Source organism: Taudactylus pleione, unplaced genomic scaffold (assembly GCF_031769625.1).
Source record: "Taudactylus pleione unplaced genomic scaffold, aTauple2 ptg000400l, whole genome shotgun sequence".
Lineage (NCBI taxonomy): Eukaryota > Metazoa > Chordata > Amphibia > Anura > Myobatrachidae > Taudactylus > Taudactylus pleione.
The window spans coordinates 6,488,732-6,511,060 of record NW_028284802.1 but is presented as its reverse complement, the minus strand read 5'-3'; the positions used below and the strand labels follow the sequence as shown (position 1 = coordinate 6,511,060).

General features: G+C 47.5%; 1 protein-coding gene across 3 annotated transcripts; it reads left to right on the top strand.

Moving 5' to 3' along the window:
• Positions 1 to 1,920: 1,920 nt before the first annotated feature.
• On the top strand, positions 1,921 to 21,416 carry EHMT2 (euchromatic histone lysine methyltransferase 2). 3 transcript variants are annotated; one of them, XM_088446696.1, is made up of 28 exons: positions 1,921 to 2,095; positions 3,703 to 3,781; positions 5,352 to 5,468; positions 5,872 to 6,068; positions 6,172 to 6,250; positions 6,346 to 6,416; positions 6,515 to 6,664; positions 6,747 to 6,821; positions 6,918 to 7,026; positions 7,181 to 7,279; positions 7,520 to 7,665; positions 9,121 to 9,264; positions 9,465 to 9,685; positions 9,780 to 9,962; positions 10,105 to 10,232; positions 12,133 to 12,239; positions 12,324 to 12,446; positions 13,446 to 13,547; positions 13,633 to 13,737; positions 13,852 to 14,006; positions 15,868 to 16,035; positions 17,261 to 17,405; positions 17,489 to 17,566; positions 17,650 to 17,765; positions 19,082 to 19,168; positions 19,581 to 19,659; positions 20,104 to 20,279; positions 20,829 to 21,416. In XM_088446696.1, the coding sequence occupies exons 1-28, from the start codon at positions 2,075 to 2,077 to the stop codon at positions 21,001 to 21,003; spliced, it is 3,435 nt and encodes a 1,144-aa protein (XP_088302822.1). In that variant the 5' UTR covers positions 1,921 to 2,074; the 3' UTR covers positions 21,004 to 21,416. The 3 variants fall into 3 exon arrangements, with proteins under 3 accessions (XP_088302822.1, XP_088302824.1, XP_088302823.1); XM_088446697.1 differs by having other exon boundaries at positions 1,922 to 2,095; positions 10,126 to 10,232; positions 20,829 to 21,414; XM_088446698.1 differs by lacking the exon at positions 7,181 to 7,279.
• The last annotated feature ends 913 nt before the right edge of the window (positions 21,417 to 22,329 follow it).

The following is a 22,329-nucleotide window of genomic DNA, read 5'->3' as shown; positions in this document are numbered from 1 at the left end:
TCATGCCGAAGTCCGACACTGACTGTGCAAGCTCTTTCATTTATGTGATAGTCAGCTAGCACCACTGAAACATAATGGGAACTATTGGAGTGAATTAAACACACAATAATGACACTTGAATGTAATGGGGCTAGTTGGTTCTCGGAGACATAGGGCCGTATTCTATTCCAGGCAAATAGTCCAGTACATTTCGCATGCAGTACTTTTCGACCACTTCGCTGGTTTTCAATGCAGAAAAGTATTGTGCGTTCCCCGCTTTCCGCTGTATTCAATTAGAAATCGGCGAAAACAGGAGCCGACGAAACTGTAATATGCGAAAAGTACTGTCAGATTTGGGGAAATGAGCCTGACATCCCCCAAAAGATGCACCGACATTGGGGATCAATGTAGATACCCCCGAATAGCCCTGCTGAAGGTATTTGGGGTACTTATATGCTCTCAATAGCTTCTATTTCGCGTCTTTGTAGAAGTGGTGAAGAATAGCATTTGCAAGGTTTTTTTGATCAAAATAAATAGTCCCCGCAAATTTGGGGTACATGAAAATAGGTGCTAGCATATTTTTAAGTTGCTAAAGTGAAGTTTTACAAATCGTAAAAAAAAATCTGCCTGCCGGAAGCACCTGCAAACTTTAAAACACCTGGGGCATACTTGGGGACCGCCCTGGAGTCTATTTTGCCAGTTTTTAAGTTTGTCCCCCAACTTTGAACTTTTTCGCCCCCAAAATGAAAGTACTTTTTGGGGGTCATCTAAATACTTTTTTAAACTTTTTTTGACGCAGATTACCTTTGGAGGGACTGTCCCAAGGGTGCAGGGTGGTTCCCGCAGCTTTGCACCCCCAAACCCCAATTCTGCACTTTTTTTCGACTGCTATTCATAGGCGAATCTTTTCGCCGATTCCAATGCATTGACTTTCCGCACCGGCGAAAAGTCTTTGGAATTGAATATGGGGATAAGTTTTCGCTGGCGAAATGACGTCATCCGTGATACTTTTCCACGGATTCGGACTTATCGCGGCTAATTGAATACGGCCCATAGTTGCATACGGATTTTGTTCCCAGCAACTTGGGGCACATTGCAGAAAACTGAATCGCCCGGTTAGATTCCCAAGCGGCCATCATAGAGCAGCACCACTTTTGGCTACAGGTATTCGCACCTTTTATTATTATTATAATTTATTTATATGGCGCCACAAGTGTCCCGCAGCGTCTTACACCTTAAGCAGGGGTAGCGGTATCCGTTTACTAGCACTAATCTACACAGACACACTTTACTTTGGAGAATTCTTTTCTCTGCATTCAATCTCAGCATTACAATGAAGGATGGTATAGATCACATGTGAATTACACAGGTTCTGTGGCTGATTAAAACTGAGGTGAAATGGAGACTTGAGGTCAGCCAGCCACAAAACCTGGGTAACTGATATGTGTATTGAATTAAAGGGATGATATGGCAAGCCGTGCGGGGGGAATTAAGGCGCATTTGCATCTTCGCGGCCCCACTCTGATACCGGCATTGTAAAGCATGGCGAGGGGCTTTGATGACGCGGTTCTTTGGGAGGGGGTGGACAGTTCAGGAGGCTTCCCCTCTCTTGCGGGCAACTGGGAGCACCACACAATTTTCTGGAGCCTCCTGTACGTTCCCCTAAATTCCAATATGGCCCATTCCACCAGGTGATGTTTTATATAGAACACTGCAAATTACATCATCATATTTATTATTATTATTATTATTATTATTATTATCGCGCTGTAATCATCTCCTAGCATCGCCGCTTTAAGAGCTGAAACGCATCCAGTGACAACGAGGCTTGGTGGGGCTGACCAATCAGGTAATCATCACATGATCCGAGCGCCGCAAGGCCACTGGACACCGCGCTGCGTACGAGGAGACGCTGGCCAATCAGAGAATGGCGGCGTGGCGTCAGTCTCCATGGCCACTAGTGAGCCAATCCCGCAGCGGGCTGCCATGCTGTATCGGGCAGGCCCGCGGGAGGCCGCGTCGCCCAATCCGGAGAGCCTGGAGCCGGATGTGAGGTCAGGAGGCAGACAGGAAGTGCTGTGTGCGCCGAGGAGAGATGGAGGCGGCGGGAGAGAGAGTGAGAGATAATGGGGGGGGAAACGTCGGGAGACCCGGCGGGGTGACTGGGACTGCCGTACACAGGCGGGGGAGGGAGGATAATAGCGGGGGGACACAGCGTGTGTGGGGGGCTGAGAACTTGGCACTGTAGGGGGGTGCTGACATGGGAGTCTGGGTGCAAGGAGTGTGGGGGCCCCTGGGCAGAGTAGGAGGAAGGGTCAGGGCAGTTACTGGCTGTCACAGTACAATGGCTGGGAATACAGAGTTTGGGGTTCCTACGGGCAACGACTAGCATGGAGGGTGAGGGGCATGTAACCGCTAACAGAGGAGAGGGGGAGAGATATGAGGGACCGTAAGTGTCAGACAGGGGACTAATCTTACATTATATGTAGGGACGCAGGGGAGAGGGAGATAAGGGGGACCATAAGTTACAGACTGGTCTATTCTTACATTATATGTAGGGACGCGGGGTCTAGAAGAGGGAGAGCGATATGGGGGACCATAATTGTCAGACAGAGGACTCATTTTACATTATATATTTAGGGACGCGGGGGGGAGAGAGCGATAAGGGGGACCATAAGTGACAGAGGAGACTAATCTTACATTATATGTAGGGATGCTTGGGAATAGGACAGGGAGAGAGAGATAAGGGGGACCATAAGTGACACAGGAGACTAATCTTTAGGGACACTGGGAATAGGAGAGGGAGAGATATCGGGCACTGTAGTCAGAAAGGAGACTAAATATTACATTATATGTAAGGAGGGAGAGATATCGGGGACCGTAAAGGTCAGACAGGAGAGTAATCCTTCATTATATGAAGGGACATGAGGAATACGAGAGGGAGACGATATTGGGGACTGTAATGCTGGGTACACAGTAAACGATGTGCACCCAGCGCGATATCATTTGTGATGGGACTCGGCAGGGGGGGCAGGCATCGGCAAGTGCATACACACTTGCTGGAAGTGAGGGAAAGACGGTGGGGGCCATGCTGCATTCGGCAGCATGGCCCCCTTCTGACGATATTGCTCATGCAACCTGCATGCAGGTCCGATGGGTGATGTTGCTGACGATGCGAGGGAGCATGCATCGTCAGCTACATAACCGGTACACACTGGCCTATGTGGACGATATCGTCTAGTGTGTACCCGGTTTAAGAGTCAGACAGGGGACTAATCTTAAATTATATATAGGGACATGGGAAATAGGACAGGTAGATATGGGGGACGCACCTTATCCTTAATATGTAGGGATTTGGTGCAGTGAGATGTATGAATCTGCTTTGCTGTCACTCTGTAAGTTAGAGAGAGGTGTCTAAGCCTAGTTGGAGGGTTAAGCGCAAAGTCATCTGCTTCTTTATTCTCTAGCAAATTGTGGAGAGCAGCATTAATGCAGAAGGAGACAGCATATGGGGCAAACTGAGGGGTGCAATGTTTAGTATCGGGAAGGGAATAGAATGAATGTGATATGAGGGATTAGTATGCGGTGGTGGGTATCATATGGTTGGGTAGGGTGAGAAGTAATTAGGAATGACTCGAGTAATTTAGTGACTGGAAGATCTATGATGTCATTGAAGATGAAGGAAGGGAAGTACTGTAACATTTTATGCCCTTCTCCACTTAGTCCCTGCCAGCAAGGGAGCCTGACAGAGAGACCCCCCATGAGAAAGAAGCCATGGGACTGTCTGCCAGCACAAACAGGGGTGAGCGTGACGTATATCGCATACATCTTTATGTAGCAACATTATGAATTCATAATCTTGTTTGATCCTTTTGCACTTGATCTTTTTTTGTTCGTAATACAACTGATGGATATTAATCATTTAGGTTACCTCACATTTATTTGCATGGCATTTGAGATATCTTTGCAGTTTAAAACAAGAATTTACACAGCAGATTCCTAAAAACATTCAAAGATGAAAATTCTGGATATCCATGCATGGAGCCGGTTCCTCAGAGGAAGATAGATACATTTTAAGCGGAAATCCATTATTAGGCTGATTCAGCCTTACAGTATAACGGATTGCCACTTACAAGTTATCGGCAATCTTGCAGGTTCTGTACAAATCTGAACATAACACATAACCCATTGTATTGCCTGGGTCACTGAAAGATCTTCCAATCTGTAGACAGCCCTTTGAATCACATGTGGAGATGGGGTAATGTTATTATATTAGTGATTAATGTAAGGATCACTGTACCCTTCAGCAAGCAAGCAGCTCCTTACAGGCCATTAAGCCCAGGATAGTCCTCTGCTACAGAGCTTAAACTTTACTCAGTTCCACTTCTGGAACTTTATCAAAGACATCCATGTTAATTCTAGCACCCTGCACCTGTCACAATTAGTTGGGTAAATATGTGATCAGTTTAAAATGGATTCTGGGCTCACTGGAAAGTCCCCCTGTATGAAGAATAAATGAAAGATCACTGACCAGGGACTAGTGTTCATTCTAACACCCTGCACCTGTCACAACTCGTGCAGTTCCTCTTTCCTGCCTGGGGTGTCGCGCTCTGCTTTGGTGCTTCTAGCACACTCTGAGGAGTATCTCGGCAGTTTGTAGCATCAGCTGAGTGTGCTAGAAGCACCAGATCAGAGAGCGACACACCAGGCAGGAAAGAGGAACTGCACGGGTTGTGACAGGTGCAGGGTGCTAGAATGAACACTCTATATACACCCCCTGGTCAAAATGAATAGCCGATGAAAAGTAGTCTGTCTCTCTATGGGGCACAGTGTTCCTATTTTGAACGGCGTTATGCCTGCATTGTGAGGTGGTCGCTGAAGGCACCACAAGGTATGAAGACAAAGCACCCAAGTGTAATGCTGGCCATACATGCTACAATTATTGGGGCGATTTGCCCGATAATCGCGGATCGGCCTGATTGTAGCGTGTGTGCAAGCCACTGAGGGTTAAATATCACCCAGTCATGCTGGATTGTCCAGCATGCCTGTCCGATGCAATATTTGTGAGTTAAAATGTCGATTGCATTGGGCAGTGTATGCCCAGCCACGGCCGACAGACAGATATTTCCTGGGGAAATGTCTCCTCCCCAAGGGGCGGAACGCAGATGTCAGGGCTAATACATTGTGAGATATCTCAGTGTATGCCACGGACATCTGCGGGCTGGTAGGCTGCCAGATAAAATGTTTGTTGGTCTGACAGGCATATTATCTGGACGTGTATGCCCAGCTTTAGAATCTTTCATCTGCATACTCTTCCATGTGTTTTATCTCAGTATCTGGATACTAATATACTTGGTTATAAACCTATTCAGGTGATGCTGCAGTGATTCTGGATGCCTCCCCTGCGGACCTGGCGTTTGAGGAGGAGAAGAAAGGGGGCACTGAGAAGGAGAACCTGAGCTTTTCCCCTGTTGGGCGAGGGCTGACTGGTAAGATTTGCAACTGTGGGGCTGTTGCTTAATGTATTATGGTAAAAGCGAAGAATCAGTTTTACATTTACTGCCTGTTACTGTACTGTATACGGATGGGACCCGTTGTAGAGGGGTCATTAATGTGAATTGGTACCGCTCTTCAGTCTGTTTTAATATCCATCTCTCACTGGTTTTCAGATCTTCTAGTGTTTACCAGTAGTGAGGAAATCTGTATTGGAACTAATGAGACTGTATACTGTGTTATTGTTGCAAAGTATTTTAATAAGCTAAGAAATTTTAGCAGCCAACCAGAGCTTTCAGTAGGTTCAGAGCTGGCCACTGTGGCCTCCTGGCCATTGTCTGTGATTGTGATGTTCCTGCAGTTACTTACAAATGTACACCCTGGTTTCACTCCTCACAGGCCATGCTTCCAAGTCCCTCCCGGCGCCTCCATCTTTGTCCTCTTCACCTCTGTCCAGCAGAGCCAAGATGTCCCTTACAGGGGCTGGAAAGTTGCCCCACACCACGCAAAGCCTGGCCATGCGATTGCTGAATATCAACAGAGATGGGGCAGACAAAGTGCACCGTGCCAGGAAGACCATCCCTAGGGCTGGCAATGTGAGTTTGTCTAAATAAATGGCTGTCCCATGTTCCTGTGACTGTGCATAACTAACTGGAGTAGGTTTTGCATTCCGTGATGTTTAATATCGCTGTGCTCTAGGTGCCGGGGGAAGCCGTGTTCTTTGCAGAGGGGGAGAGTGCTAGAAAAGATGTTGACTCCGAGAAGAGAGAGAGCCCAGGTATGAGAGAGTACAGGTCATGTATGAAGATGGGAGAGGAGGATAATATCCACAGTGGTTCCATTGCTGCTATATTTTGTTTTCTCCTTACCCAGATTCCTCCCAGAGGAGGACCACTTCCTCCCAGAGCGCCGAAACACCTGCCACTAAGTCCAAAGAGGCCAAGGTGAGTGAAGACTACCAAAGCTTGAGTGATCTGTAGCAAATTATTTATATAGTAGTCATGATGGTACTAATGTAACAGAATTTCTGTCTCTCATCCAGGAGCTCTCAATAACTTCCTCCCCTGCTCCTGGGTCCTCCCGGGTCACCGATGGGGCAGAGCCTGAGGACTCTGAGCCAGATGTCGGGGCAGAGTTTAGTCTTTACTATGATGGATTTTCTCTGGAGGAACAAGGGGACAGCGACAGCAAGGTGGGGACGGTCAGGGTGAGACGATGAGGAGAGCAGCAATTATTATTATTAGCTAGAAACTGACTGTTCTGGTTAATGGCAGGATGAAGAGGAGGAGGAGGACGAAGAAGAAGAGGAGGAGGAAGAAGAGGAGGGATCTGGCAACCAGTCAGAAAGGGTAAGTACTAGCAGGATACAACTGCTGCAGTGGGATATTACTTGTACAGTAATGTATTGGAGGGAGTATAACCATTCATTACTTCTCCCTGCCCAGAGCTCCAGCAGCCTGAAGAAGAAAAGCAAAAAGAAATGGAAGATGGACAAAGCCTGGCTAAAACCGACACGGAAAAGGAAGAGACGGGAGAGAGAGAAACCTGGAGCAGGTGAGAGAGGACAGGTGGAAGCTGCGGGTAATGGCCAGATAGAAGTGCGTACTTGGGGTTAGAGGGGCAGGGGAAATAGACAGCAATAGATAAAGTTGGGCTTTTTCATGGTAGTCACAGCTCTACCACCCTACTTGTTACCCTGCTCTTGTAGCTGTCAGTTCCGTGGGGGGATCACACAGTGAGTACACAGAGGTGCCTCTGGGATCCTTGGATCTGCCCAGCGAGGGGGCTTTGTCTCCCAACAACGCAGGTAACTTATTCACCTAGCACCTAACATTCACCAGCTGCTGTGCATGGCATGTCAGTGCTGCCTTCTCACCTACATCCCCTCTGCCGCAAGCTCACCCCCCTCCCCCCCCCCCCCTTAAAGCCAATCCCTAGCCCCTTCTACCCGTTAATCCTGTGGCTGCTACTTCCCTTTCTGTCACACCTTGGCTACATGGCTGTGACTTTTTACTTACCTGGCTGACTCTCTTGTTTCTTCCCTCAGGTGTGTGCAATGAATCCAGCTCCATGGACACAGAGCGCTTTGAGGAATTGCCTCTGTGCAGCTGCCGTATGGAAGCTCCTAGTGTGGAGAGAGTCTGTGAGCAGGCCCGCAATATGTGCATGGCCACAGAGAGCATAGATGGGGAGGTGAGTGATGGGGTTCTATAAGCAGGGACATAATATGTGCATGGCCACAGAGAGCATAGATGGGGAGGTGAGTGATGGGGTTCTATAAGCAGGGACATAATATGTGCATGGCCACAGAGAGCATAGATGGGGAGGTGAGTGATGGGGTTCTATAAGCAGGGACATAATATGTGCATGGCCACAGAGAGCGTAGATGGGGAGGTGAGTGATGGGGTTCTATAAGCAGGGCCACAATATGTGCATGGCCACAGAGAGTGTAGATGGGGAGGTGAGTGATGGGGTTCTATAAGCAGGGACACAATATGTGCATGGCCACAGAGAGCGTAGATGGGGAGGTGAGTGATGGGGTTCTATAAGCAGGGACACAATATGTGCATGGCCACAGAGAGCGTAGATGGGGAGGTGAGTGATGGGCTTCTATAAGCAGGCCACAATATGTGCATGGCCACAGAGAGCATAGATGGGGAGGTGAGTGATGGGGTTCTATAAGCAGGCCACAATATGTGCATGGCCACAGAGAGCATAGATGGGGAGGTGAGTGATGGAGTTCTATAAGCAGGGCCATAATATGTGCATGGCCACAGAGAGCGTAGATGGGGAGGTGAGTGATGGGGTTCTATAAGCAGGGCCACAATATGTGCATGGCCACAGAGAGCGTAGATGGGGAGGTGAGTGATGGGCTTCTATAAGCAGGGACATAATATGTGCATGGCCACAGAGAGCGTAGATGGGGAGGTGAGTGATGGGCTTCTATAAGCAGGGACACAATATGTGCATGGCCACAGAGAGCATAGATGGGGAGGTGAGTGATGGGGTTCTATAAGCAGGGACACAATATGTGCATGGCCACAGAGAGCATAGATAGGGATGTGAGTGATGGGGTTCTATAAGCAGGGACACAATATGTGCATGGCCACAGAGAGCATAGATGGGGAGGTGAGTGATGGGGTTCTATAAGCAGGGCCACAATATGTGCATGGCCACAGAGAGCATAGATGGGGATGTGAGTGATGGGGTTCTATAAGCAGGCCCGCAATATGTGCATGGCCACAGAGAGCATAGATGGGGAGGTGAGTGATGGGATTCTATAAGCAGGGCCACAATATGTGCATGGCCACAGAGAGCATAGATGGGGAGGTGAGTGATGGGATTCTATAAGCAGGGCCACAATATGTGCATGGCCACAGAGAGCGTAGATAGGGAGGTGAGTGGTGGGGATTCTATAAGCAGGTCCACTATGTTTATAGCCATCGAGAGCTGAGGTGGGAAGGTCAGTGAAAGGAAGTCTGATGATGATCATTGAGGCAGAAATGCGCAGATGTTTTAGGTCAGTGATATTTGTATGGTCAGCAAAAGAGTCCCAGGGATCTGCAAGCAGGCCATTGATGGGTGAGTGAGTTGGGATTAATAAATGATGGTCTCATGCATATTTTTCTTCAATTATTTCCTGTCCAGCTGAGTGGATGCAATGTTCCCATCACTAAGCGAGAGACTATGCGTCCGTCAAGTAGGGTCCCTCTCATGGTCCTGTGTGAGAATCACCGTGCCTGCATGGTTAAACATCACTGCTGCCCAGGCTGTGGCTATTTCTGCACCAGTGTAAGTGCCCAGTATCAGAGTTCATATCTACTGTGATATATTGTGTTATTACCAGAGACAAGCAGTTCCGGTTTGGCTCTGATCTCTCCGCCAAATTCGTAACGAGGCAAAACGTCCCCTGTAACGGCCATCTCTGCCGAGATGTCCAAACTCGAACCGCTCATCTACAACACTACAACATTATGGCTTTTCCTCTGCAGGGAACGTTTTTAGAGTGCCACCCGGATTTCCGGATTAATCATCGCTTTCACAAGGCCTGTGTGTCTCCCCTGAACGGTGTCATTTTCTGTCCGCACTGTGGCGAGGATGCGTCAGAGGCCGAGCTGGTCACTATAGCAAAGGCGGACACCCCAGTGCCGGTTCCTGCTCCGCCCCAGCATGATGGCAGTGGCCCCGGAAGGGCTGATACTACACAGCCCAGGTGAGTTTAATCCTCTGTCGCCCAGACCAGGATGTGCGTATTTGGGCTTATTCACTGCTTAGCCTCTTGTGATTCGCCGTTTCTGTGCTCTTAGCGCCCGTATGAGCGGTGTAGGTGACGGCAAGCGTTCCCTGCTAGACGAAACGGCTATCAATGGAGGAGTCGCCGGTCCCTCTGTCGTCCTTCCCTCTGGAGTGTCCATTAGTGCAGCCGGTCTGCCACCTGGTCCTGGCCGTGAAGCCCTTCAGAAAGCCTTACTGTCCCAGGAGACTGATAAGTATGAAATTAAGGCGTCTTACTTCTCATCCATTGTTTCCTTCCCTTTGTTTAACCTTTTTTGACTTTTTTTTTTTAACCCACTTGTTCCTAATATGTCCATCTTGTACCTTTTTTTTTCTTTATCTGCTGGGTGTGGATAGTGATTGTCATGGTTCTTGCAGCTTATCTCAGCAGAAGAGAGATCGCAGGAAGAAAATCCGCTACAACTCGCGGCAGCTGTACCTGAGTGTGAAGGCGGGAGAGCTGCAGAAAGTCCTGCTGGTGCTGAGTGAGTGCTCCACCCATATCCCGCCTGCTAGGGCTCCCACCTTCTCAGTGCAGGAACCTTTAGCCAACAGAAATAGAGGGGGGAATTCAATTGCAGGCGAAGGGTGCAAATTGCCGTTGCCACAGCATTTAAACGCCGGCAACGGCCGCCCTTCTCGCACCTTTCGCATCGTCACCCGAATGCTCGATTTGCTCAAAAGTGCTGTTTTCGAGTGATCTCCCGCAGCCGTATTTTTGCGATGTGTAGCCCATAGACTACAGCGGCTTACGTCATCTTCAGATGGCGTAAGATGTGGGGAACAAGTTCCAAATTACTTTGCACTCCGGAGCTTGGTAAATCTGACAACATTGTATCCCCCCATGGAAAGTTTTATAGGAGTCGTGGTTGCTGGCGGAAATGGGAGGGGCCGCAGCAGATATTGAAAATATCTGCTGGGATCCCTCCATAATACATTCAGGGGTTACTAAATATTTGCGGGAATCCCCCCCGAAAACAGGTCTTTTTGCGGAATATGCTGCAAATATTTGATTATAAATAGACCACTTAGGAAATGCCTGTGTAATTCACTATCATTCAGCTACTCCAGGTCACATAATGGTTTGGCCACTGGGGGGTGCTGTTGCATTGGGCTCCATAATTCATTATACTTCGCCTAAGACGACTGTAACATTGTTGCCAGTTAAGTACTGGCTACATATATGCAGGGAAATTAGGTTCGCTGTATGTAATGATTTTTGCCCTTATATTTTAATGAACAAAGTTAAATCCTAGTAATAAGTAGTAGTTCTGCTTTGTCTAATACTTTTAGCAAAACCCTTTCCCCCTTCAAACTAGTAAAACTAATAAAAATCCTCTTCCCCAGGTCCCCCCACCTGGATGTATTTCCTTCCTGCAGTATCTGGAGTGTTTTGAATGTTTTGCCTTAATAAACCCACATCGTTAGTTGAGTCAGCATTTGGGAAGCGTTATCCTACTTTATGTAATTAACTTTCTATGATTTGAAAGAAATTTGGATATTTTTGCACGTTTATTTCCTCTTCAAATAGAGAATCCAGCAAGTCTAACTTTAGTAGTTTTCCCTAAGGAGTAGTAAATTCAATTGTAGCTATGGTCTAGACAACATTTAAAGGACCTGTCCCCCTCGGTAACATACCTGTGGAGGTGGCCTGGTTCTTTTTAATCCTGCATCAGTTATAAATGGGTGTTGTTCATTAGATCGACAATAAAAAGGTCAACAGTATTTATGTCGACATACACAAAAGGACGACATAGATAAGGTCAATACATGTTGTGTGTTTTTGTCTTGTTTTTTCTAACTCCTAATCGTCCCCTCTGGTGCCTAACCCTAATCGTCCCCCCTGGTGCCTAACCCTGACCGCCAGGGGAAGTGTTTAACACTAACAAAATTTGTTAAAAAAAAAAAGGTTTGGCCATTTTTGTTTTGTACCGTCGACCTATTGACTGACTACCATCTGATGTCGGCCTATTGCTTGTCGACCTTTCATCTGTAACCCGTTCTAAATAGAGGTGAATGTACTTGATGATTTTTGTCCACGAAAAGTGCTGTATTTTCTTGCCTACATCTATTGGAGGACATGGAGAGCCCTTCCTTTTTACCCTCTCGTTCTCCTGTTTAAAGTCTAATAAAGTTATATATTGATGTTTCTCTCTCGGTTTGGTTAGTCTCTGGTTCTGCCCGTCCTGTGGGTCTGTATAGAATATAAATGTTCTCTGTAGTATGGGGATATAGAGGAGGAATGAGCAGAGTTGTTTAGATTTCAGTGCCAGATCCCTGGTTGGATCCTCTATACCCCACGGTACTCCCCCGCCAATAGATACAGAAGAACGGGTCCCATTATTGCTCTGACCCTTCATTTTCTTCCCTCTGATCTCCTTTTAGTGGATAACCAGGATTCTAATTTCCTGAATGATCAGCAGTTGAAGAGGAGTCCGCTCCATGCAGCTGCACAGCGAGGAAGTCTGGAGCTGTCGCACATCCTCGTACAGGTGAGCTGCTCTTACCGTCCTTCCCATTTATACTCCGTCTCATTTGCTTCCTTTGTCTTTAATACATCATTGTTTTGATCTTAGGCTGGTGCCAGCATCAATGCCACTGACAAAGTTCTGCGTACCCCTCTCCTAGAAGCTGTTGTCAACAATCACTTAGAGGTTGCCAAATATTTGGTGCAAAAGGGAGCATGTGTGTACCACCAGGTAACTCCATACATTATACTGCAAGTGCTAGCCTGTCTTCCTATAGGTAAATCACTGGCCCTTCTGCCAACACCCTTGATTAATGCTACACTCCTGTACTGACAGTCCAAATATATATTGCGCTAGAGTTCCGTCCTGCACACCAAACATAAAGCCATCTTCCTGCAGGTTACGCCAAATCTGTACTGCCAACATAACCCATGATCGTGCAGATAACTCCCACCCTTACAGCCAACCTAAGTCTGTGCCTCCTATATTATACACAGGTTTGTTTCAGCACTAAGGGTGAATGGAGTTGGCTACCTCTGTACATGTACTTCCACTTCTTCCTGCAAAATAAATCATCTCTCTAAGATTAACCACACTTCTCCGCACTACCCATAAAACCGTACACACAATCACTCATCCTACAGGTAACACCATACATCCATTCTGCCACCATAAACCATCTTCCTACAGGTAGCTCCACTCACCTGCACTTCAAACAGAAGCCCGTCTTCCTACTTCACTGGCCCTTACTGCAAAGACAAAAGCATCTCTCCACTGGTAATGTCCCTGACAAAGCCATCTTCCTCTAGGTGACACCACACACAAGTGCAGCTGATACACTCCCCTGTCCCTGCAGCCAGCACCTCCCACTCTTGCCAATGATACAAACCCATGTACCTGCAGGTAACTTCACTTCCCAGCGTTGCTGACCTAGATAGTAACTGCAGGAAGAAACACGCGGGGACCACGTCCGTGTGTGTGTGTGTGTGTGACAAAAGCATGGATAATCGGAAATATTTATTTTTCTGGACAACTGGACCACAGACCTGTTACGCCATGTTCTCTTTATTAATGCTCCCCCCCCCCCCCCCCCCCAGGTGGCGCAGTTTCGTGATCGTATATTATTTATTTTTGCTGGAGCCAAAGACTTGAAACCTTTCTATTTTAATGTTTTGTATTGGATGACCCATTTCTTTTTACCTTTTATGAATAACCTCCTAATGTCTCCAGGAGGAGGACGGTTCCACCTGTCTTCATCATGCAGCCAAAAGTGGAAATCAGGAGATGCTGAGCTTCCTGCTGTCTACAGGTCAAGTCAACGTGAATGCCCAGGTGAGACTGCCATCTGTTCTATAATTCAGATTTCCTTCACTTCCAGAAGACATTGCCATGTAACCATTGACGCACTTTTTTTTAGGATAATGGTGGCTGGACACCCATCATCTGGGCTGCTGAGCACAAGCACATTGATGTGATTCGTATGTTACTGATGCGGGGGGCAGATGTCACCCTGGAGGACAATGTGAGCGATGTTCCCGTCTCTTTATTCCCTTTTACGCTTTTCATATCTATTGCCTGCCTTCCTTCTACTCTCTGTCTTCCGACCTCTATATTTTGTTTGCTCATCCTTTTTCAGGAGAAGAACATCTGCTTGCACTGGGCGTCCTTCACCGGCAGTACTGAAATTGCTGAGGTGTTACTCAATGCTCAGTGTGATCTTCACGCGGTTAATTTCCACGGTGACACTCCTCTGCACATCGCCGCCCGCGAGGGCTTCATCAACTGCGTCAAGTAAGGGCTTTTGGCCTCTCTTCCTGGGCTTAGTCACTCAGCAGGGATTAGGGATATGAGCGAATAAGAGAAGACCTTACAAGCCTGAAACTGATCTAGGTGTTCTGCTGCTATGTATATATTACCTAGGCAGTACCGTCCCCAAACGAACACCTCAAATCAATTCCAAGGTCAGATCAGATGGGGCTGTAAATGTTTATTGCAAACAGTGTAAAACTTAAACATGAATGTGGTGTTGACACCTAGAGTTTAGCGTCTGTCTTCAGTTCCAGCCATGCAAGTTCTAAGCGAACAGGTGTTCTCATTCATCCCATTGGTGGGCTCCGGAATCCTGATGATATGGAGGCTCTGGCAGTTGGCAGAGAATATGAATTCCACCCCCTCTAAATATGCCTTTAGGGGTCTATTTACTAAGCCTTGGATGGAGATAAAGTTCCAGCCAATCCGATCCTAGCTGCCATGTCACAGGCTGTGCTTTAAAAATGACAGTCAGGAGCCGGTTGGTTGGCAGCTTATCTCCGTCCACTTTATCTACATCAAAGACTTAGCCTGCCGGGGGTCCATTTACTAAGGGGTCTATTTTGTCTGCCTCACAGAAGAGGTGTTTTTTGGCACAGGTTCTGCTTAAGGCAGCTTTAACTTTTCTATTCAATATTCAAACCTGCCACAGCGGCTGCGAAGCAGAGGTGTGGTAGACTGGTGCAGAGAGGGAGCGTCTGCAGGTGGTGCTGTTTTAGAACTTCCTACAGCTGTCTCAAAGCCTGGCCAAAATCATTAAAGGGGAGGATCATCAAATTAGCGCCGTGCCCTGCAGTGTTCCGTCCTGCTGCACTCAGACTGACTTTTTTAGGAAAGAAGTGGCTTATGATTCAGACCTTAAGGGTTCATAATACGTTTGATAAGTACTTCTCTGGTAGGCAGTGTTGGTGACCCAGTGCATGCCGAATAATGGGCTCTAAGGACTGTGTCGAGTCTCTTACTCCAGACTTATCATTGTTCTAGATGAAGAAGAAACCAGCCCATATGTAATAGCAGAGAGTTGCAGGAGGTGGCGCTATTCTGGGGATTCAGCCTGTAGATTTAAAGCAGCAATAACTTAGTCACTTTCTCATCTGTCTTAAAATAATGGACTCCCAGGAGTTTAGGGACTATAGAGGGGGAGGTATTTGGAATCTTCTCCTGATTGAGTCTCCATATTCCATGATTCCAATATCCCCAATGGATTCGGAGAAAAGGATTTAACATTGTAAGTCGAAAAATCTTGTCATCAGCTTTGTCACAAAGGGGGCTCATTCATCAACAATCGCATTTGCAATGCAATCTGGGCACGTTGCTAGCACCCATGACTGCATTGCAATATGCGCTCTTGGTGCCGGCATGTATCAAAATAGACCCCACAGGGACGGGCTCCAAAAGGATCTCGTCCCCGCGATGTGCTCTAGGTTAAGAGACCATCTGTTCACTCCTGTGCCGGACACCTGCGCGGCGGCCATTGCTGTGGAGGGCTCCTCCGGAACCCTCTGTTAGTTTTGCGATGTGCAGGCCATAGGCTGTGGGGGCCAAGCTTAGTATTTCTGACAGCTTTGCATACCCCATAGAAACCTGGGGCATGCTGCAGTCCCTCCATAATACATTGCAGGGATACCTAATATTTGTGGATATCCCCTGAAAACGGGTGTGATAACTGGGCTCCAAAGTCGCGTGAGGTTATTACCGAAAATGAAGGTGTAGCAGAACTTATTTGGCAATATAAGGAATAGGGCATGTTTAGGAGATAAAAATACGAAGGATTTCTTTAGAGAACGTGGTTTGTCTTATATATTTTTTGGGGTATTTTAATCCCTCCCTCCCGTTCCTTCAGCCTGTTCCTGTCTCGTGGGGCTGACACAGAGATTCGGAACAATGAAGGGGATACGCCATGTGACTTAACCCTGGAGCACACTGATGTCTGGTACGCTTTACAGCTCAACCGCAAGATCCGGCAAGGAATTCTCAACAGGGCAGTGCGCACAGAACGGATCATCAGCAAGTGAGTGCATGGGGTCACCTGGGGGGGGTTTGTGGGGCAGTGCGCACAGAACGGATCATCAGCAAGTGAGTGCATGGGGTCATCTGGGGGGGGTTTGTGGGGCAGTGCGCACAGAACGGATCATCAGCAAGTGAGTGCATGGGGTCATCTGGGGGGGGTTTGTGGGGCAGGTGCACACAGAGGGGATCATCAGCAAGTGAGTGCATGGGGTCATCTGGGGGGGTTTGTGGCTCAGGTGCGCACAGAGCGGATCATCAGCAAGTGAGTGCATGGGGTCATCTGGTGTTTGTCAAGAAGGTGCGCACAGAGCTGATCATCAGCAAGTGCGTGCACGGGGTAATCTGGGGGGGTTTGTGGCTCAGGTGCGCACAGAGCGGATCATCAGCAAGTGAGTGCATGGGGTCATCTGGTGTTTGTCAAGAAGGTGCGCACAGAGCTGATCATCAGCAAGTGCGTGCACGGGGTAATCTGGGGGGGTTTGTGGGTCAGGTGCGCACAGAGCGGATCATCAGCAAGTGAGTGCATGGGGTCATCTGGTGTTTGTCAAGAAGGTGCGCACAGAGCTGATCATCAGCAAGTGAGTGCATGGGGTAATCTGGTGTTTGTGGGGAAGGTGCGCACAGCGGATCATCAGCAAGCAAGAGCATGGGGTTATCGGGTGTTTGTGGCTCAGGTGAGCACAGAGGGGATCATCAGCAGTGAGTACAGGAGTAATCTGGTGTTTGTGAGGCAGGTGCGCACAGAGGGGGATCATCAGCAGTGAGTACAGGGGTAATCTGGGGGGGTTTGTGGGGCAGGTTACAGCCAGCTGCATGGAAAGCACCATAGGACTAATTGTTGGTTTCCCCATTGGGAACATAGTGGTATTTGTGTACCTATAGGAGTGTTGGTGCAGAGGTGCGGGTAATTTAGCACAGCAATCCGATATGTTCATCTGTAGATGAGACAGATTTAGTGTCCATTGGTCTGAGTACCCATTGTAATCGCCTCGGCAGTGTTGTCTGTTTCTGTATGGTATTATGGGCTCTATGTACTAAGCCTTGGGGACAGCTAAAGTACCAGCCAACCAGCTCCTGTCACTTTACAGGCTGTTAGGAAATTGACAGGAGCTGATTGGTTAGTACTTTATCTCTGTCCACTTTCTCTCTCCAAGGAGTAGTACATAGACCCCTGTGTCATTGCAGCACAGCTCCCCATACAAGACCCTCTCTTCATATACCCATAGGGATATTGCTCATGGATACGAGCGGATATCTATCCCTTGTGTGAATGGAGTGGATGAAGAGCTGACTCCGGATGACTATAAATATGTGTCTGAGAACTGTGAGACGTCAGCCATGAGTATCGACCGCAACATCACTCACCTCCAGGTACTGAGCGCCCGCGCTATCCCCTTTGTTCTCTGAGGATGCTTACTGCCTCCATTACTTACCACCTGCCTTTGTGTGTACAGCATTGCAGCTGCCAGGATGACTGTTCATCTAGCAATTGCCTCTGTGGCCAGCTCAGTATCCGCTGCTGGTATGATAAGGTGGGTCCCTCCTCAGGTTCACTGCTAATTATCCTGCTCCTCCCTCTGAGTTTGCCGTGACCTTCACGTTTCTGTGCCCGCAGGATGGTCGTCTTCTTCAGGAATTCAACAAGATCGAGCCTCCTCTAATCTTTGAATGTAACCAAGCCTGTGCCTGCTGGCAAACATGCAAAAACAGAGTGGTACAGAGTGGCATCAAGTACGTGTGAAGAACACTGGAGCCTGTTCGAGTTGCATGTCTAACCACCTAAAACATGGGTTCTGCAAGTGCAATACTAAACTAAAGCAAACACAAAATGTCCATAGTGACACTGACTGGCCTCTGATTTGGGGTCAAAGAAGAGGGAAAACTTCAGAAAAGCCAACAATAGATCAAATGCGTGGTCGCTATAAAATGAATAGATCTCTTACAGTGGTATCCTTGCTTTGGCTGTACCTTGACCTCTGTTATCTTGTCCCCCACCGTCCTGGATATAGGATGGACAAGGGGTCAAAAAGGATGGACAAGGGGTCAAAACACGTAGACACAGATACCAGAGTACTCCATGTCCCTTGAAACGCGTTTCGCAGTAGTACTTCTTCCAGAAGCAGTGGTGCTGTATTGTGCTTACCATGCTTGTCTCACTTTTAAACATGCATTAATTACATTTGATCATTCATATTCATATGAGAAACAAGAAGAACTGAATAGTACAATCTATCTAATTTAAAAAAAAAAAAAAAAAAGAATGTTTGATTTATTGTGGGCTTACTGAGACCTTCCCTTTTGTCCATCCCTCTCTCTGAGCTCGTATCTGCTCCAGCTGTGTGTCATTGGCGTTCTGTACTACAGGATAGTGCAGCTGGACTCATTAGTATCTGTCTTTATTGGACCAATTTTAGACTATACAGTGGCCATAATTAACGCAGTCTCTCTTTAGTGTAATCTGTAAGGCCTCTATGATAACCCTAAAGCGATTGTACGTAGCCAAGTCTAGACGCTGCTCGCTGCTTTTATCAAGGATCAGTTGCTGTGTAACTACACATCCCAGCATGCCTTTGAGCATGTCCTAATAGCAAAACTGCGGCAGGTCATGCTGGCATGTGTAGTTCCACAGCAGCTGGAGTGGTCGCATGTTGAATACCCCTGATGTAGGGAACTCTGATTTCTCTGTGCCCGCAGAAGTAGGGAGCAGCTGATGACCGCTTTTTAATGTTAAATGTTATTGATCTTTTTAATTCTACAAATGTGGTGGCGGGGGCGATATAGAAAGTGCTAAATTCATGGCAGGACCCTCTATTCTCAGGCGTCTGTGTCCTCCAATGGATGTAACTGAAGTATACTAATCCTGTTTTAAAACTACTCCTCCATCCCTTCTAAAGCAGACAGAGCTAGATATTACATTTATAGTATTTCTGCACACCCATCTTATGTATAGGTTATACCCTAGGTACTGTTTGGGTTAAGAATAGTTTGCATTTTTCCATTAATTTCTATGTGAATCCCTGATATCCATCCTGACTTCTCTGCTCCAGGGTCCGGCTACAGTTATACCGTACAGCGAAAATGGGTTGGGGAGTGCGAGCTCTGCAAGCAATTCCACAGGGAACCTTTATCTGCGAGTAAGTCTCTGTTATCTGTGCCTCTCCTTTCACCAGTAAGGAACTCTCCTGTTGTCTCCACTTTTAATCCGGTTTATAATGATTACACTCGGAGAGTGAGCTCTCTGTTCCAGAGGACCCGGGCAATCTGCCCCTGACCCACCAGTGCGTCTCCCGCCTTGAAGTTGTGTCCATGTTACACCATGTACACTGGGTGATTCCTTCATCCATGAGTTTTCTAGAAAGCTGGTCTTTCATAATCCACTTCAATGACTTTTACATTCTCCCCCCCCAATTGACAGACGCTCTGTAAGGCATTCGCTGGCTCTTTGTACTGGCCCTGCCCAATGCTCTCACTCGCATGCTGACCATTGTCCTGTATTCATGTCAGCCATTGCTATAGTGTGACTCTGACCTGTACTTCTACATGCAGATACGTGGGGGAGCTGATCTCGGATGCGGAGGCTGATGTGAGAGAAGACGATTCCTATCTGTTTGACCTGGACAACAAGGTTAGACACAGGATTGGTTCTGAGCGTTGAAGTGTGGTGTTCTTTACGTGGACAGCAAAACCTGCATCTGCTCCTATGTAACGTAGCTCTATGCTTTACCCTCTGGATAGCTGTCCTGCTCCTCAGGGCGTCTCACTACCTGTCACCAAGAGGAAGCTGTTGACAACAGCTCATGTGACGTGTTTCTGTATTACCATCGCCAGAGTAATCGCGAGTCATGATTTGGTATACACAACCGTGCAGCTATTCCTGATTGAGACACCTCTATTCCCTGCCTCCTTTCTCTTAGTTAATTGGCTGATGTCCTAACCGATACACAACTGTTAACCGTCTTTGGTGTGTCCCCTTCCATCTCTGCCACATCAATATAACCTCCCTGCCCCACTAATATCTCCTTATACATCTACATTGCTCGCTTACCCCGTGCTGGACCTTCTCTTTCAGGATGGGGAGGTGTACTGCATCGACGCCCGATACTATGGCAACGTCAGCCGTTTCATTAACCACCTGTGTGAGCCCAACCTGATCCCTGTTCGAGTCTTTATGTCCCACCAGGACCTACGGTTTCCCCGCATTGCCTTCTTCAGTGGGCGGGACATCCGTGCAGGAGAGGAGCTTGGGTAAGTGGGATAGTGGCAAAAGGATTTTTTTTGTTTCATGGTTTTTTCAAAAAACAAAAATTTGTGTAACTTTTGGTGACTTGTATAATGGATTTGTTTTTGTCTTTAAGGGGTCAATTCAATTATCCGCGAGTAAGTGCTGCTATAAGTTGCACTTACAGTGCCTCGGGATTTGCACATTTTTGTTTGCACCCCGTACAGATATCAATGAGTCCAGGTTGACCCCTAAATATTGAACTAAGCTTCCCATTGCGACTCTCACCCCCACGCCATGGAACAAGTTTTAGTATCTCCTCCTTCCACCAAGTGTCTAGCATTGGGTTACAGAAAAACAGGAATGTTTGAGAGCTAAGGAACATGGTATACCAATGGTGTGTGTAGATATGACACTAGAAATGGGTTTTGTTATTTTTAGCATTCTTGCTCCTTGTCTCCTGCTCTGACGTGTTTATACTTTGTATGGTTTTCCTCTCTGTTTCGTGGCTTCCAAACTCTCTGCCCTGTACATTCATGTAGCTTGTTGTCCCCTCCCCTTTTTGTCTCTGTCAGATTCGATTATGGTGACCGTTTCTGGGACATAAAGAGTAAATACTTCACATGCCAGTGTGGGTCAGAGAGGTGTAAACACTCGGCTGAAGCCATCGCCCTGGAGCAGAGCCGCCTCGCCCGGCTGGAGGTTCCTGATTCTGTGCCAGTACCAGCTGCAGTGCCTCAGCCTGTGTGATGCTGTACATGTCAGAGCTTAGCTCTTTTAACTCTTAACTGGGGTGCCCTGCAGAGCGTCTCTCCGTAGTGTTGGAGAACCTGCTAAGCATCGCACTGTTCACCTATGCTCTGCCAGACGGAGTTGGTGTCCACTCTAAGGCACCTCTGGCCGTTGGCCTTGCAGAGCAGTTTGACTTCCTTGATGAAATGGTGCTCCTGCAGAGCATTGCTCTGTTAGGCGTCGTCCTGACGGATCGTGGTCTTGTAAAAGCGTCCAGTCTTTGAAATTAAAAATAAAGATCTTGACTTTTTTTTTATATATAAACAATGGAATGTCCATAGTTTTTATTATTTTATTTCCTTCATGTTGTCTATGTGAATTTATGATGAAGCTTCATAGAGTCGTATTCATTAGTCGCACAGTACACAAATAAACAGTGGCTAGAGGTGGATTTGTTTGTAATGCACTTTGCAGGATCAGCTATGGTTTGTGCTTCTGTCACTGTGTATTCACTTCTACTGCAGAACACACACAGGGCAGCTATCTGGGAAATTTATTTTGGCAGTAATTAGCATTGGCACAGTTATGGGCGGGGCACAAGTGGAGCCTACACACTTGGCGATCTGCACACGATCCCCACGATGTGTACGATTTCCCTTTGAAACATCCCCCCTGGCAGTTCTGCACACGATTTGGTGTTTAAAGTGTCCGATTTACAACCGATCTCTCCTGCATCCAGACTTTTTTCCAGTGCTTTGTGTCCCAGATTGGCAGATCTGGCGATGCAATGTACGACCAGCGGGGACGCGCATCGTGCTCATGAGTGGGGGACTCACGATTTGGGCATACTTTACACAAACTGTCGTTCCCATGCGTCGGAATCGTCCAGATCGGGTAAAATATCGCCAAGTGTGTAGGCACCTTAAATGTTTAGAAATCATGTGTTTCTACTTCAGGGTCCATAGGGGGTCCACAGGGTTGACCTTGGGGTATAGGTTGGGAACCAAATCCGGGCACCACGCAGTTAAAGCTTTTAGCTCCCAGGATGCACTTGGGTCCACTCTCCCTATAACCCCACCCCCAGCCAGAGGCACCTCAGTTTAAGTTGGTGCCCGGCCGGAATCGGGTCACCGTTTAGTGCAGTGGGGAGCTGATTAGCAGCCCCTAAGCTTTATTTTTTTCTAAAGGACAGAGTTTTTTTATTTTTCTTTTGGATTCTTCAGAGCGGCAGCGTCAGACTGTCCATAGGACGTCTAAGCTGCCGCTCCGTCACCCCGCTGGCGCTGAGACACCAGTACAGATCTGGGGATCTCAGCGGGACCCCAGAGTCTGTACTAGCCAGAC